At 35.3% G+C, this 17,975-nt stretch overlaps 1 protein-coding gene across 1 annotated transcript in view; it reads right to left on the bottom strand.

The window, feature by feature from the left end:
- The window catches only part of NCAM2 (neural cell adhesion molecule 2), a 272,795-nt gene that overhangs the window by 95,826 nt on the left and 158,994 nt on the right, over positions 1-17,975 (bottom strand). The window contains exon 8 of the mRNA XM_059493913.1: positions 13,355-13,500. Within this exon, the coding sequence (XP_059349896.1) occupies positions 13,355-13,500 (146 nt within the window). The remainder of the gene's footprint in view (positions 1-13,354; positions 13,501-17,975) is intronic.

Here is a 17,975-nt window from a genome sequence, read left to right as displayed (position 1 = left end):
GTGGCTTTTTAATAGACAGTTTAAAAAGTCCTGTTCCCTGAGTCTATTCTATAGATGGACTGGTGTACAAATCCATCATTTATTTCTTTTACAAAGATACTGCAACACCTGATTAAAAATATACTGATAGGCTGGCATTCCTGAAGAAAGAAACAAATGAAAGAAAACAAGAGTGTAAACACAGACCAAGAAAACTCCATTACAAACAAAGAAACAACTAATTAAACAAATAAATAAATGAAAGGAAATATTTTGATGCAGGTGTCTCTATCAGTGAGAGGATTCTCAGAATATGAGGAAAATCAGCACATGCAAATCAAAATGCTAATTAGAATAGTGAAGTTTCACAAAGACTTCAAAAACACTGTTGGGGCTCTATTACATTTCTTTATGGTATAAATCACACAAGAGAGATCTGGGTAAATGATTCAAGGACATGTGGTTACACAAAAAAAGCACATAGTGCAGTTGGATATGAAAAAGGGCAATGAAGAAACTGGAACAAAAATCAAATATGTAGCATTACCAGCAGCAAAAACTGAAGACACACTATTTACATTTTTCTCATATTGTAAAGGACATTATTAAAACCAGGATAAACGGACAAAGCAGAACTTTCTGACCATTGGTAACGCCTTTCTGGGGTTAATTTCTTTCCTGCACTAATTATGGAGAGCACAATTTAGTACAATGTCTGACACCATAGTACAGCAAAACATGAAGAGAAAGAGACACAGGTATGGGAATACTACACCTGCCCAGTAATCCTTAGGAGAAATCCCCACCAGGAACAAAGCTTTGGAGCTGCCTATGGGCCAAAACCAAAACACAGATATAATCTCTATAAATTAACAATGCCAGAAACTCTGAAGCCTGCCTGAAATAAAAATGGATACCCACTAAATTGGGACATTCTTTTTTTTCTTTTCAAATGTTACAGCATGAGAGATGTAGCATCTGTATTTTATGTTATTGCTAATCATTATTGTTAATAATGATAAAGAGCATAAAAGGGGCAGAACAAAAGAACAAACCCCTAGAAAATCAGAATAGTCTCTGTGGCCCAACAATCATGATTTGTGCTCATTCACTGAATTACTCAGTATCTCCTCCCACCATGGAGAATGAACAAACATTGAGGTCTCAAAAACTTGAAGTTAAGACAGTACCATACAGATTTACACATTCTTTGAAAAAGAAATTATGTTAACAGGCCCTTACACTCTCAGACACTGGAAGAATGATGAAGTCTTCAGAAGTTGCATTTTCACAGCATTTTAGAATTCATAATAAAATCTAAGAAATAAATATTTTTCATGGCTAATGTTCATTGGAGAATTTCATAGAAATCATAAATAAAAGTGGTGTTTTTGAGACTTTGGTGGGGGGTTTTTTCTTCTCTCATAACTTTATCACCAGCATAAAACTAAGATACAAACAATAAATCTTCAGCAGAGACTTTGAAAAATGTTTTACATAGATAAAGTCTCTTTGGGATTTTATCCCCATGAAAAGCAATTCCCTAAATTAGGAAGCAAGAAAGGCCTTTTATTTTGATTACTGATAGCAATCTAATTTTCTGCCATTGTTAAAGGAAACTCTTCTATACAGGTCTGCAAGTAAAAAATATCCAAAATGACACCACATAAAAAATATCTTCTGGGAAAAGTTAAAAAGAAAAAAAAGGTGAAAATTTTCTCCATTTGCAATATTTTTGCTTATAATATGTAGTTAAACACAAATGACTCCTGTGCTAATTAAAAAATGAGAGGTATTGCATAATTTGAGATTAGTGCTGCAGGTTCTCTAAAAGTATGTATATATTTTTGGTTTTGATAAAATTCATGTGATACTATACATGTCATTCTACTCCTTCTTCTGTCATGCTCGTGCTTCTTGGATGTCTTGCATAATTTGCAGTTCCACATGTGAATATTCCCAAAGGCCTGACCAGCTGATGCTGACCTGACTGGCTTATGCTCAGCTCCAAGGACAAGAACCAGAGCTCACAAGGCAGTACCAGAACAATGACAACTCTGAATTTCAAGGATTCCACTAACAGAGTGGATGGCGATGTGATGAGACAACAACATCCACAAGGAGACAAGGATAGCTTCTGGAACAGAATAAATTATTCAGGTACCATGGAGTTTTCAATCTACAAAATTCCACTGCCATTTTAGTAAATTCAGTTTAATTATTCAGGAGGTGAGAGGTTGCTAGTGCCCAGAAATTGTCGTTTGTTTACAAACTGTAGAAAGTTGCACTTGGACAGAGGTGGATAGTGTGGTTAGTGCATGAGCTTGATTTATCAGCCATTGCTCCAACTCCCACTGAGAAAAAGTAGAACCAAATGAGATGAAGTTGTAGGGCTGCCAAAACTTGCATTTTGAGTTGGCTGAAAACAAGAACAGAAGGAAGAACAGTTGCAGAATTTGGTGACTCATTTGTAGCTGGGTTTTAGTAATATGCTTGAATGGTTAGAGAAGCTGACTTCCCTCCTTGAGTTTACCATTTGGCTGTCAAAATACTCCTTCAACACCTGAAGTACAAGTGCAAGACTGCAAGCAAAACAATCCCTTCATTTAAAATCTAGAAAAGTTGAAATACCTTTATTTTACTTTATTTAAATGTTTAAAGCTTATTCATGTGCAAAGTGCCATCACAGTCCATAGTTAATGCTACAGGTCAGTTTTTCCTGTCAAATTTACCAAATATATCTTCCGACACCTTGTGTACTTTAGTATTATTTTGGAGGTGTGCTGCATATATTAACCACAGAAAAGATGAAGAGGTAGTGGCTTAGAATTGAGACTGTGCTTTTCTTTTGCAAAACATGGAGCAATGTACTAAAAACCAGTCACTGTAAGAACATGTAACTTGAGTAAAATCTGCAGGTGTTTTAGATTTCCAGCAAAGGATCTGCTTCAGATGCACACAGTCGAAGATCCTCATACTGTAGGGGGGAGGATTGAAAAAAATCACAGTTCTTCCTTCTTTGGATCAAACTGTTAACATTTTCCAACTCATTATTTTGTCTTGGTTATGTTTTCAGTACACATAGCTGAATTTTCAAGGAGAAAACAAATATTGATTAACAGAATCATCTTTGGAATTTCACAAATAACAATTTTTTAGGAATTTTGCTGATTTCAGGTTGTGCTTGCATCCACATGAGAGGTAACTTGAGATCATATACTTCAGGCTGATGCTTCTGATAGTGAGATTTAAGCAGATCTTAATTGCCCATGAAAATGCTTCTTGAAGCAGCATGAAAAATAAGAGCTTCTGCAACCTGACATGCTGATACTAAATGATGATAAAATTCCAGAAGTCTATTAAATGTACGTGAGCAGCAATTCCTAGTCTGAAAATCTACCTTTGATGATGAGAGAAAGGGCTGTTAGTCACAACAGCCATCATCGTGTAGAAGCTGATGGAAGCTCCCTTCTGGATTATGGATGGTATATTCACAATATTCCCCATTCTCTTCAGGTAAATGTATTCTATCCATGCACCTGTTGGAGACAGCAGAAAATTCCAGAGTATTGCTATGTGCATATGCCTTAATGTCCAGTGAATCAGAATAATGCTACAGCAGTGTCTGGACTTCAGTGATTTTTATAGGAGACCTTGTGATATTTTAAAACTTCAGCTTGTTAATTATACACGTCAGCATGCTGCAAATTCCTGAATTTCTAGGAATATATTTTTTCCACAAAGAAGAAATTATTGAAGCACCTATTGGTTGTAGATCTATAGTGTAGCACCAAGGAAGTCACAAGAAAATCTAATGTTGAAGAAAAAAATACTGTTGTTTTCTGTTCAGCTGCAGACACACCAGTTACTTTTAAAGAATTCAGATTGTAAATGGCAGCAGGTCCTATGCAGGTTGTTAGCTGCATGTACAGTCTCAGCAAAAAAATGTGTTCTTGAATGCTTCGTACAACTTTTTGAAATTATGAACTGATATTTCATTGATTCATGCGGGCATTTCTTTCAAAGTTTAGTCATTATGCAAAGAGGTGACACATGAAATCCTGACACCAAACACTTACAAAGACATTAAATGGAAGACTGAACTTCTTTCCTTCATTGGTTTTTACTCAACAATGAATATGTAAGAAAAATATTTAAGAGAGAAAAATGATGAGGATCCATTCAAGATTACTTCTGCTAAAGATGCAAATCCTAGATGTAAATCACAAATCTTAATGGATGCAAATCACAAGAAAAAAATGGTTGACGATTTTTAATGGCAAAAATATTAGCATCATATTAAATAAACTTGTAGAGTAGAACAAGCATTAGTGTTGCCCATGATAAATGACAACAGTAACCACAAATGAGTGTTTATAAATAAAACAGAAATATTACAACTCCAATAATTGCAGATGTGCTTTGTAATTAGAAATCCTGTTTCACTCATAAATACAGTATTTAATGGCTTTATTCCTAAGCATTTTGCTGATCTGAATCTACTCCAACACAGTTACCATTAAAATAGGTGACTCAAATGGATGCAGGCCAGCAAAATTCTCAGGAAGAAGACTTAAGGTACAACGTTCTTATTCAATACAGACCTCACATAAAACAGCCACTAATAGTAACAATTTTACTATACAATTGAATCTTAGTTTAGACAATCAAATATTACTGTAACTTGGGACTGAAGGTGGTTGTTCTGTAGTTTTAGCGACCAGCAAGTGAAAACATAGGGGAAAACTAAAAATGAAAGAAACAACAAAAACCCTGTGGCTGGGCGCACATGAAGAAAAATCATGTCAACTTGCTGCAATACAAAATGGACAAAAATAACTTGAAGCTGACCCAAGGCAGAGTGATGAATTGTCAATCCTTTTCTAATTTTTTTTCCTTTTTTTCCTCTTTTTCCTCTTTAAAGAAAAACAAGCACTGTCATCTGTCAGCCTGCCTCTGGTGTCTGGGTCATTAAAACAAGGAAAGGAAAACTAGGAAAATTTTGTATAATAATTTTTGCTACAGTGTTATTTTCCCCCCTTTATTACTTAGATAATTTGAATTAAAATGTTCAAGTCATTATAACTGAACAAATAATAATTGCTTGGTTTATTTTGTTTAAACTGATATTACTTGGACTGATAAAAAATTCTTACATATATACAGGTTGTATAACCCTCTTGTGCAAGAAAGTTTGCTGTAATATATGACGACCTTAAAAATTACTACCACTATAAGAATTTCAAACAGACCTTAATTCCTGTGTATATACATTCATTTCATTTTCACAGAATTCATATTCAAACTTTAACACAGTCTAGCTTTAGTTGCAGGGATAACTGATGTATTGAGGGTATGCAGAAAAAGAAAGAAAAGAGGGAAAAACAAAAAGATAAACCGGAAACAAATCACGATTTGAGTTTCTGTGTTGTTCAGGAGCTGTATGCAGCTTGAGATCCCTCCCAGTTTACCATAAAGTTGATGTATATTTTACTAAAATTATTCTGGTCAGACAGCAGATAAGAAGTCTGTCTGGAAACTGGGGTGTGACAGAGACCTGCAGGGTAAGCAACAAGGCTCCCTTAGGAGAAGGAAAGTCATGGAAGGGCACAAAGAGGCACAGTTTGAGTCACAAGGTGAAGGGAATTGTCAGCAGAACAGATCCTAACCTCACAGATCACAAAAGTCTTTGCTCAGAAACACTGGTAATTCTGGAGGGCTTTTTTTTCATCTGAAGAAACAAAAGGAAATTACTACAGTAGCAAGCAAATGGAGAAAGTGAGGTAACCTGGACATAACTGAAAGGGCATGTGTTTTCAAATAATTTTATTTAATTGATGTCCTGAATACAGTTCTCAGTTTTTCTATTTACTTGTCTATATTGCTAAATAAAATAAATAAAAATAAATATAAGCTTGTGCTATAAATTAAAGCTTATGCTGGATATATCAGCTAAGTTGGATATTTGCTATTACAGAAAAATGCTGTTCTACAAGAGTTTGAAATAAGGTGGGAAGCAGAGATTGCAACCCATATGTTATTCTCCTGGGGAAAGTCTCATTGAGAAACAAAACCTTTAAGCCAGTCTATTTCTTCTTTTCAGTCAGCTTGCAGGACTCCTGACTCAGCTGTACACATTAGGAAATGGAATATATGATTAAATTATCAGAATTTATGTATTAGTACATCATTGAAGAAACAGATCTGTAATAACACATTAACTGAAGAGAAATGTGGATAAATTAATGACAGCTGAAATATTAGTCACAGCTCTAGAATTCTCTGGTATGCAGGTAATTGGGAGGGAGGACTGGCACCTGGAGGAAAGCAATCATTTTTTGTGCGAGGAAGAAAAGAAGAAGGAGGACTGAGTAAAAAAGTGTCAGAAACAGCCCTTTAACAGAGTTAAATAACCCTGAGGAATTTATTGTTGTGTTTAGGCTACCTATAGGACATATTAAAGCCTGTTAGATGATCATCTTTCAGTAAAGATTTCTACATGCTATTAATCCATTGAATTTTGCCACAAATGTTACAACTTCATTTGTACAAGCAGGAATTTACAGAAAGGCAAAAATAATTTTATTACTAATAACATTATTTTTGCAACACTTAGAAATTTTAATAACACAGGTTGATCCCATGCATAGATGGGAGTTCTTTTGACAATGAATCAAAACTCAGATGTATTTCCCACTTATGCAGTCCTAAGAAATATGGTTTGCTGAATTTTATAAGCTGTCAATAAGGGGTGGTGCAAACAGTACTTTTCTCAGTGTACAGAAATAAGACTTTTGCATTATGGTTTAAATGAATTTTCATAGCCTCCTAACCAGCAAGATGTTCACTGATACATCATCATTGTCCTGTTAAAATGTAATAATTTCACTGTCTTTGAAATCTAGGAACTGTTATTAGTAGGAAAAGTACTTTATGAGTAGATACACATGGAGAGATTGCACAGTGAGAATGTGACAGGAAAAAAATTATTTTTTAATAAGCATACTAAGGATGTTAATAAATTATCAGGAACTAATTATTACATAGAGTTTAGATTAAAAAAAGAAACAAACAAACAAGGGATTGAAAAACTGAATACAGGCCTTTGCTTTTATCCTGGCTTTGCCAAAAGTTCTGAAGACTTAAATTATCCTAATATATACAGGTACTCAAACTTCCTTTCAGGTCAGGAGAACTGCAGACATTTCAATAGCACAAAACACATTTTTGCCAGCGTTGCACTTCTGATTTTGCCACTGATTATGCCTGTCCTCAATGTAAGCAGAATGCAGAAAATGCAACACTTCTTAAGTGTCCTGAGAAGGTCCTGTAGTACATCAGGGAATAATGGCTCCAGTCTCTAAAGCATGGATGTATTACCTAGTGAGTCATCAAGTGCATATTCTCTATTTCACCAGACAAGCTACAGCTATTTGGAACTCCTTAAAACATTAGCAAATAACACAAGTGATACTTAGGCTGAAGCCCATGAAACAAAAGTTTGTGTTGTAGAAGAAACGATGAATATTCCAGTCCAAGCTGTGCCGGTATTGTAGAAAATGGTCCATGAAAAGTTCCCTGATAATTTCATTCTTCATTAGTGCAACAGACCTAGTATCATCACTGATAACTAAATGGCAAAAGCTAGAATTTCAAATTGAGAAATAAATGCCATTTCCAAGCCTTTAGAGCTTTATTTCAGGCAGTACCTGCAGCACTGCAACCTACAGAAACTATCCAAACAATATCTATTTGGTACATAGGTAGCAGAGAAGCAAATCCATTAAATAGAAAATAGTTTTAAAATTGTAAATATAAATTAGGTGTAAAAAAGAGCATACATCCATTTGCAGAACAGATAACAAATTTGGACTTTATTTAAGGCATCCCGCTAAAGAACTGCTTATATTGTTCATTTCCTAAATCAATGTCTTTTCCTAGGTGGTTTAAGTTGTTAATACAGAAGAGTTAATAAATTTTACATTTTCTTGCCCTTTTGTCTCCTTTAAATAATCAAAACTTTTTTTCTGCTTACCTAATTCTTTCCCAGTAGCAAGTGACCATAAAATTTTACTGAAACTGTCAACAACATGAAAGGAAAAATACACAGAAATGAGAGAATTCTGAGCTGGTGTAACACCAGAACAGACAGCCATGCACACAGCATGAATCCCTCTAACTCAGTGTATGTACAGGCCCTTGGGCTTACTCTGAATAACAGATAATTTACCTTCTATCCCAAAAGAGGAGCAAATCTGAGGGGCCCTCTGGTTGCGTGGCTAATAGTTAGTACTGACTTGCCAAATACAATCAAGATCTCAAAATAATTACTAGTTTAATTTTTGGCTTGATTTCCACATCACTGCAGACACTGTAGCTCAAAGGACTGTGAGGAGCTCAGACAACTGATTGAGCTACTTGAGAACTTCAAAATTTCCACATTGGCTCACGGTTTTCCTATTTCCTCAGGTCACAGAGGAAAGCTGCTCTTTCCTTCTAACTGAATACAGTCCGACTCCTGCAAAATCAATCTTCTTGCTCAAATACTGTCACCTCCCAAAACTAGAGACAGATGAAGGAACACCAAAAAGTATTCAGATTTCCATGGATCAGATGGCTCCTGAAATTCTATTATTCAGGGCTCGTATATGGCCCTTTATTTGCTTATGTCACAGGGTGAAAGCCTCTATATATCTCAACAGCATTAATTATCTAACATACAAGTGACCCTCTTGGTCAAGTTCATTTATTTACCTTCTCCCAGTCACAATATCCTTGCTAACTTCATAGTCTTAATAAGTGAAGCTCCCAAAAATTCATTTAGGGCTTAAAAACAAAAGAGAAGAGAACTTTGACGCCTGATTGAATTGTTAGCAGAGTGTTTCAATTGCATCATCAAACACAATTGTGGCTGGCTACATAAATTGTTCTGGATTTCAGGCCTGTGCCAATACTGCAACAACAAAAATATTAATATGATATTGTAAGTAGGAGCTTTTCCCTAGGTTATAACTTGTTTCACCACAATATGTAGGTGAAACAGGTTATAACAATTTTCTCCAATACAGGAAAGAGATTGCCCTTGTATATTTCCCATCTATTCAAAGAAGAATTATTCGTAAAGAGCAAGATTTGGATAGCTCAGGAAAAAAAAATAAATTCCTGGAATCAATTAAAATACCCTAGATACATCTCTGTTCTCTGTGATTCATTTCAAATAAAGACCTGATCCTTGATGAGCAAGAATTTAATAGGGCTCACATTTCAAAAAGAAGGACAACATATTTCACTGACATTGTAAGACTGCTTCTTTTTGTGCAGGGAAAACCAACATAAACAGGGAGTAAAAAATACAATATTCTTTTTATTACCATTTTTAATAGCTGAAGTGAAGTTAATAGGCTTGGGAAAAAAATAGACTTGACCTTTCAAAGAAAAAGATTATCTTTGTCTATTGCATGATCATGAAAACTATTAAAAACTCTACAAGCTCCACTCTACAAATATTTATGATTGGCATGCAAATACAAAGTCAATTCAAACTTGGAAAATAAATAAATTATTAGTCTGAACTCTGCAATATTTAGAAACAATGTCACAGGACATTTTTCAGGGAGAGCCAGGTTATTGTTGCAACGGAAAAAAGCAGAATTCAACTGTTTATGCAGTGTTCACAAAAAAATTAAAAATCACAGGTTGGGTTTTCCTTGGTGGTACAAGGAGAATAGTACAAGGTATTTAAGAGACATTCAGTGAATCTGTATGAAATAGAGTACATAGTACAGTAAAAATTAGAGTATAAAATCCTGCCCTAAATCCAACACACAAGTTGCAACTGGGACCTCTCTGCATTGGCTCCTTTCATTCATTTCATGTGTTTAGATCATAAATTCCTCAGGGTATGCAGCATATGCCTCTTTGGACACATGCTGCATACAGTGGAGCCACTGTCTCATATCAAGCCCCATCTGTTATTGTGATTTGTATTCCAAAACAGGGCTTGAAATGCTAATTACATATAACATTGATCAGCACTCATATTTCTGCTAGAATTAGATGCTATGAAAGTGGGGCACTAAACTCTGTCCTCACACTTGTGCAGTACACCCAGGAATCAGTGACAATTTTGTATCAGCAATCAGGATGTGCTGTCCTTCAGGGATGTGTGGAGAGACCATGGTGCATGCCCAAAATCCATTTCATAACTGATTATGCCAAATTGCATCCAATCACCATCTTTCCTCCTGTTCTAAAAAAAGCAGCCCTTCTCCTGCCTTCTCCTCTTTTCACTGGGAAAACGGCCAGGCCTGCTGGATGCACAGTGGTCTGTGGGAATGAGCCATTTGAAATCCCAGCTGGAAGGGGCACGGCCAGGTTGGCACATCAGGACAGGCAGGGCTGGGGATTCAGGGACTGGAAGGACACAGGCAGAGTACATGCTCCAAGCAGAGAGCTTTAGCTTGGCACTGAAACAGCAGATGAAGCTGTGGCCTTGGACTAAGCCTCCGTTTTCAATTTTACACCTTTAATGGTGAGACAAACACCTTCCAGCACTCACTGCTATTTGTTTATTCAGCCTTACCCACCCTCCATGTATTTATGGGCTATACAGCCACAGAAGTGATTACAGAGGTCATCTAATATGACCTCCTGGAAAACTTTTCATTTAACTTTCAAGAGAAGTCAGAGGAAAGGGAAAGACCCCCTTATTTCAAATTCTTAGTGAAAGAGAGACCACACACTGTGTGGCAGATTGTTCTAAGAGCTAATTGATAAAAGGACAGAGGAAAAGGCTTCTTTGCTTCTGGTTTGAACTCACTTGGCTTCAACTTTCAAATACACACTTCTGAGGTACTGAAAATCCTTTATCAAAGCTGTATTTTCCAAAGAGATAATTATAGAGCTCATACTCATTAATATCATCCTCCTTAAGCCCAGCTGGGTTACTTCTTTGATCTATGACTTTGGTGCATATTTTCCATTCTTTTGGACACAATAAATTCAAAACTCAGGAAAGTCTATGTCCCAGTTATAAGATCTATCATTGGATGGAAAACATTTTGAATCCATGCAAGCTCAGAATGATCTCACATTTAGCAGTCTTCCTAATCCACATGAGGTATGTTTACATTTTAGTAAAATAAGAACCATATGATTGAGGAGCTACATTCTAAAGTTAATAAAAGTAAAATTAAAAAAATAAGAACAGCACTTCATGTATTCTTTTAAGGATCATTGTGTTAATATTATTGCTTGAACAGCTTTTCCATCCTCTGTGCAAAAAATCATCCCCTAAATATACTCTTAATTCAACAGAAATTATGAATAAGGTGCAGTTGATATAAAGAAAAAACTGATACAAAAATGAATCCCTTGAATAAAGATAATAATTTTATATCTATGCTTAATTTATGTTGTTGAATGATGGGATATTATTTTAAAAGTTATCAGATATAAGTAATATTTTCATTTTAAGACTATGTTCTACCTTCATTTCTTCAATTCATCTTTTCCTTCTCTTTCTGTGTGCAAAACACTGCTGTATTATTTAACAACTATTCAATAATTTAATCACTGCTAGTTTTGTTCCCTATTCACCTGATTTGGTAGGAAATCACAAGCCAGGCTTTGGGCAACCCAGAGCAGGAGGACCATGGGGCAAATATAGCAGCATATTTTATAGGTCAAGGACTATTCACTATTTCAGAACATTTATTTAAGATTCAGCAAAAACTCTCCCATGAGCAATGCACAGAATTCTTTCTTTGGCAAGAACAAAGGAAGGAACATAACTGTATTTATTCTCATTCTTTTTATCTTCCACATTGAGTCTGTCAGCACACCAGTAGGAAGTGAATATAGATTTTCATTTGGTAATCACTATTACTGAGTTCAACCACATTTCAGAGAATATTCCAGCAACACATCAGTTTTACCACCTGCAGCTGGAATTAGGAATATAAGACTGTCTTTTATAGGCACTGGATAAATTTCAGGTTTCAACTGCACCAACATTTAGAGCTTTTTCTGCTATTTTCTCTCATTTTCAATATCCTTTATTGAAAGTTATTTTGGGAACATTTCAAACATAAGTGAGTGGCTAACATTTGTAACCTTTGAACAAAGCATAGTCTTTGCAAGTCAGAAAGATGACCTTTAACTTGAAATAATTAAAGAGGAGAGAAACTGCTTTGTCTTAATGCAAAACTATTAGAAAAAATAATATATAAATACTGCTATATTGCTCCAAAGTGGAAATCGCAGAACAGGAAAATGGTAGACAGAGCCTCATATAAACTGCCTCAATTACAGGAAAGGTCAAGTCAGGGACTAGACCAGAGCAGACCTTCTCCTTTAGAACACAAAAAATGAAGTACATAATTCCTTAACATACAGCAATTCCCTAAGAACTAAGACACCTACTAAGTATCTAATTCCATTCATGGCATGATTCCTATCTAGTTTGTCACCTGTGTGTGTTTTTTTAAGCAACAGCTATGAATATGCAAGATGAAAGTATTTTACTACATAATTACCTAGAGTAAAAATTACGAATTATTTACCCAGAAAGATGGTATCTCTTACCTCAGCCACTACAGAGAAATTCTGTAGTCTATGTCAGGAAATGAAGAAGAAAATAACTAGTCAAGTACTGAAATAATTATTTAAAAGGAAAAAGGAGAAAAAAAGAGAACTCTCTAGAATCACAACTTGCTATAAGCATGGTCAGGAATTGCATTGCACCATTCCCTTTTCATTTCACCATTCCACCTAATTACAGCTCCTTTTCCCACACTGACTTTCTCCATTGTCACACTGCAATATTTCCCTACTCAACTTACTTTTGTAATAAAATACTAAAATGGGGGGACAAAATGAGAAAATAGGCTCAGCTTGTCTTCTGTGACAGGAAAAATTGGAAGAAAAAAGAGGAAGTGGGAAATAAAAAACTATGAAGTATTCAGATTTTTTTAATTTAAAAAAATAAAATGTATTTTTATATAAAAACAAAAATATATTTAAGTTCCACTGTATTTTGATGATTACTGGACAGAATTCAAATATTCTGAAGAAAGGCTATGAGTAGCCATAACAGTAAGATGAAATTAAAACAATTAGTAGGGATTATATATAACAATTTAAACTACAAAGATGAATTGCCTTTCAGCATTTAATTGCTGTTTTTCTTTTTTTCTTTTTTTAATTTAAAATTTAGAATCTCCATGTCTCTCTTACTGCCTAAGAAAATAGCAATTCCTTCTAATTCCAGACGAATCTAGAATTAATTTGTCTCTAAATTAATTTTCTGCTTACAAGAAGAAGATTAGGCAGACGATGCATATTGAAATATTTCATATATTAGAGGCAGATTTACCTTGTCGCCTTCAGAGAAAGTCATTCCATCAATGGCCCTTTTCCAAGTAATCTCTGGAACAGGTTCTCCTTCTGCCTCACAGATGAGAGTTGCTTTCCCATTCTCAAATGTGGTTTCATTTTTAAGTTGTATTATTTGAGGCTGCACTGTTAAAAATACAAATTGCGTTACTGATCCTGCACAAATAATGTAATATCAAAATCTATCTTTAAAACCACCTTTTTTTTTTTGGTCAAACAACTTTTTTTTTTCTGGGTTAACTAAAGTTTTAATGTTAATATCTATAAAAACAATTAACTTTTCTGACCTCAGGTTGCACAGCGACCATTTCTGTATGTCCCATGAGCTGGACATCCTGCTCCCTTGGTGGGGTAGAGTGGGATGGGTCCTGGCTGGTCTGGCTTTGTGGCTGTGTTTATGTGCTTTTTTCCCCTTAGGGACAAGCTGCCCAGGAGTTGTGGAGTCTCCCTTCCTGGAGATAACCAAAACCCAGCTAGATTTGTCCCAGGATATCTACTCTGTCTGCCTCTGGACTAGGTGGTCTCCAGAGGTGCTTTCCTATCTCAGACATTCTTTGATTCGATAACTGGTGTTTGTCTTCAAATGCATATTATTCAGGAAAAAAAATTAGGGATGATTACCATTCTTTGACTTTGATCTTTAGCAATGTTTCACTGGTCTACATGAATTACAGAATTGAACAAAATATCCCAGCATAAAACACATTTCACTGGTATTAGCACTATGGAGAATTTAAGAGTCCTCTGTTACATCCTTACTTACCAAGTAAACTGGTGGTAAGATACATTTCAAAAAGTCCAGATATTGTTTGCGTTCTTCAAATCATTCCACTTTATAGCCTCAATTACATATCAGCTACTTCTTTCAATCTACACTGTACCTTATAAGGTTATTTATAAATACAATACTATTTCTGGTTACATGTGAATACTTTTACATAAAGGATTTATCTGTACAAGAAGTCTGGATTAATACTGTGCATAGAATGTTACTCTCTTCCATGACATTCAAGTATCTTCATTAAATTTTTTTTTTGTCTTATATATTACCTCATATGTAATGATTAATAAGTTTCTCTGAACTTATTCCCCTTGTACATTGATGAAGACACTCATCCCCCTGAAAAACCCAACATGTAATCCTGTAATAAGAATATGATTCAATATATTTACACCCAAAAGCAGCGAATAAAATTTACATGAGTGAATCAAAAATTGGGCAGCTTTTAAGATTAACTTCATCAGCTTTAAGTACATTTGCTGAAATGTGTTTTCCAAGTAGTTTCTCTGAGCTTCACTTTTGAGGAAGCACCTCTATGGTGTATTCCTTATGAAACAGAAAATAAAGACATGTAATCTGTCTTCTAATGAGGTTACTAAAGTGTGAATAGAGAACAGCAATATTGCCTTATGTTCATGGATCATGATGGGAAAGATGCTCATTCAGGTTGGAATGGGCACCAGGAGAACTTCTTGACCAACCCCCTCATCAACACAGCATCAACAGACCCTGTTCAGGTCAGGCTGCTCGGGGATTTGTCAAGCAATATTTCAAAAAAAACTATTTCAAAAAATATCATGAACAGACATTTCTCAGACATCTCCTCAGCCTATTGCAGTGTCTGGCTATCCTGGTGAGGGGTCTTTTCCTTATTTCCAGTCTCCTGCTCCATTTTATGACTCCTCAGTTTTAAGTATTGTCTCACAGATGCTACATTCAGCATCACCAAGAAGAATAAGAAAAGCAGGCTCAAACTTGCTATCTGTAGGCACATCACCTGCTTTTTATTCATTCCTCCACACAATTCTTGGTCTCACTTCTCAACCCTTTTCTCCGTATTCCTTCTGTTGCTTCTCTGCTGTCTGTTCACCCTTTACTATTATGAACTAACTATTGTGTGTTTACTGCATAGAGATGAGAAACAAATAGCATTTTACCTAAGAAAGCACTGAACTAATAATCCTGCTTCATTAATATATAATCTATAGTGAATGTGATCATGTGATGAAATAAAACACCTTGAGTGATCAGGAATTCTTGAAATGTCAACTGGATACAGATTTATTGGATGCAGAAAGCAGCAAGCAAATCATTACATCAGGATGTGGTACAGAAAGGGATGTCAGTGGAAAGACTAAAAACCCCACCAGAATTAGAGACAAAAGATAATTATGTTAGGTTCCAAAATAACTTTAATTATTACTCTCACTTTCAGGATCATTCAAATGTCCATGAAATATTTCACCTTGGAACTCAAGTGCTCTATTTCTATAGCCATAACACCTGGCTACAAAAGAAACTGTTGTGTCCTTTCATTACTTTAATATATCATCCTTCCTGGAAAAAAAGATGAGCTATAACAGACATAAAGCATTTTTTTTTTAAGAGGGATCATACATAGTATTTCATGCCAAAAATTCTCAAAAGTTATAATTATTTCCATCAAAATGAGTTCCCCATCTGGACAACATGACAAACAATGTAATTTGCTCAAGATGATGCATGTTCCAAAACACAAAAATAAATCTTAACCTTAGACTTATTCTGAATTCCTTTAAGACCTTTTTCAAATGGATCACTACAAGACAAAAAGTTTTAGCTTGACATTTTAGACAAGAGTACCTGACATTTAAAGGAATAAGCACTGATTAATCATCAAATACATCTAGCTGACAGTTATTACTTGGAAGAAGAGAGCTCATATAGGGGATATTATTTAATTAATTCATTTTTGTAGGTCACAAGTCATAACTTACTATTGACTAGAAGTTTTTACACTGTTTGAATACTTTTCAATGACATTTTGGACATTGGAAAATATTAAAATACATTTGTATACATGTAAATAAAACTAGTTGAAAATGCCAAAACCAGTATTGACAGAAATACTGGAACAGTCATTTCCCCCACCCTCCTGCCTCCAATTTCTAACCGTTCTTTCTAAATTGATAAGGTCATTCTCAAACTGAGTTGATATTTGCATTTTGTATTCTAGAAAATATGAAGCAAATAAAAATACAGAGCCACGGAATGCAAATTCAGGAAGCCTTCAGGCTTTTTCTGCTTTCTTCAGATAAAAAATATTGAAATATAGATGTTGTGATGTAGTTGAAACATTTGTAAGCTAAATGACCTGGCTCAAATGAAAGAATGCTTGAACACAGAAAGGAGATCAACTTCATTAAAATTATTTAAGGTAAGGAATATTATTACTAGACATGCATTGTTAAATATGAACAGAGTGATGATATCAAATGAAGACACAACATTTACTGATTGGAAAGTTTGTTTTCTGAGCAAAAAAGGTTGGTTTACAGTTTCCTAACACTTCCTCAGTAAGCAACTTTCAGATTCCTTCCTTGGACTATTCTGGATTTGTCTCATGGCTGTGTTCATACAACCTCTCCATAAAGCCTATGATGAACATGGATTGCAGTCTGAGGCTTTTGCTTACAACCAGTTTCTTGGAAAAGGTACACATTTTATTGAATGCACAGACTTCTACCCATCCTTTAACAAAGAGTTTCATTAAACCTGGAAAGCAACACATATATAAAGCTTGAGATAGTCCTGTGTTGCACCAAAAGAATTATTTTAAACAGTTTGATATTGATACAAACTTGCTTATACTGGTGAGAGGCCTGGTGTATGCCTGTATGGCTGCCTGATGAATCACTTGATTAATATATCCCAGGAGGAATCATCCCTTCTTGCTGTCCTCCTGCTCAGACACTTTTGAATCAGAAAATGTTGCAAAATGCAGAAAATGTTGCAAAACTGCAACCCCATTCTCCTGGAAACTCCTGGTACAATCTGAGTTTAGTAAACAAGCTAGGCCCCAGCATGAAAATACCCAAGAAAGAGGTTTCAGGAATTTGATTCCTTTTATGATAAGGATTCACATACATGCCAGTATGAAATGCTGGCCTGACTTAGCCCAACATAAACTGAGTCTCTCTCTTTGAATGGTATTATTGAAACATGGTAAAATGCTATTACTGCTTCACACTCAGAAGGGTTTAAGACTTGTCTTCTGGGACAACTGTCATCGCTGTCTTAACAGACGGGATATTTTTTTTATTTTAAAAAGTAGAATTATTCCTAAAAAGTGAGGAAGTTATAAGGAGGAAAAAAGGAATGCAGAAAACACATGAACTTCTAATGATGCCTCAGGCTTTAGCTTTTGTATTTTTCAGATTCTGTTCTGCTTCAGTGTGTAGTTCTGAGCTTCTTATTAGGGCACAGTAAGCTCTCTTCAGAGACTAGGGAGACAAAACAATTCCTTCTGTGGCTGGGGACTAAGGACAAATGATCCAAGTTTCAGGCCCAAGAACATAAACAGTGGACTGAAGAGATGAAAACAAGAAGGATGGGACTTCATAATCTAAAGCTGTAACTGGACAATTAACTCCAATATGCAAATGGACCAGAACTTATAAAAGCGTGGGACCTCATGACCAGTCATCCATTTTGTGACCATTTTGGGTCCATCTTGGTGCAGCCCTGGCTGGGCTCTTGTCCTACCCAAGGTGAATCCATTGAGGCCTTTTAATAAATATCTACTTTATGCTTTACCTCCTGCCTATTCTCTGTTCCAGGT

Source organism: Ammospiza nelsoni, chromosome 2, assembly GCF_027579445.1.
Source record: "Ammospiza nelsoni isolate bAmmNel1 chromosome 2, bAmmNel1.pri, whole genome shotgun sequence".
Taxonomy (NCBI): Eukaryota; Metazoa; Chordata; class Aves; order Passeriformes; family Passerellidae; genus Ammospiza; species Ammospiza nelsoni.
This window is presented reverse-complemented; position numbering and strand designations above follow the sequence as displayed.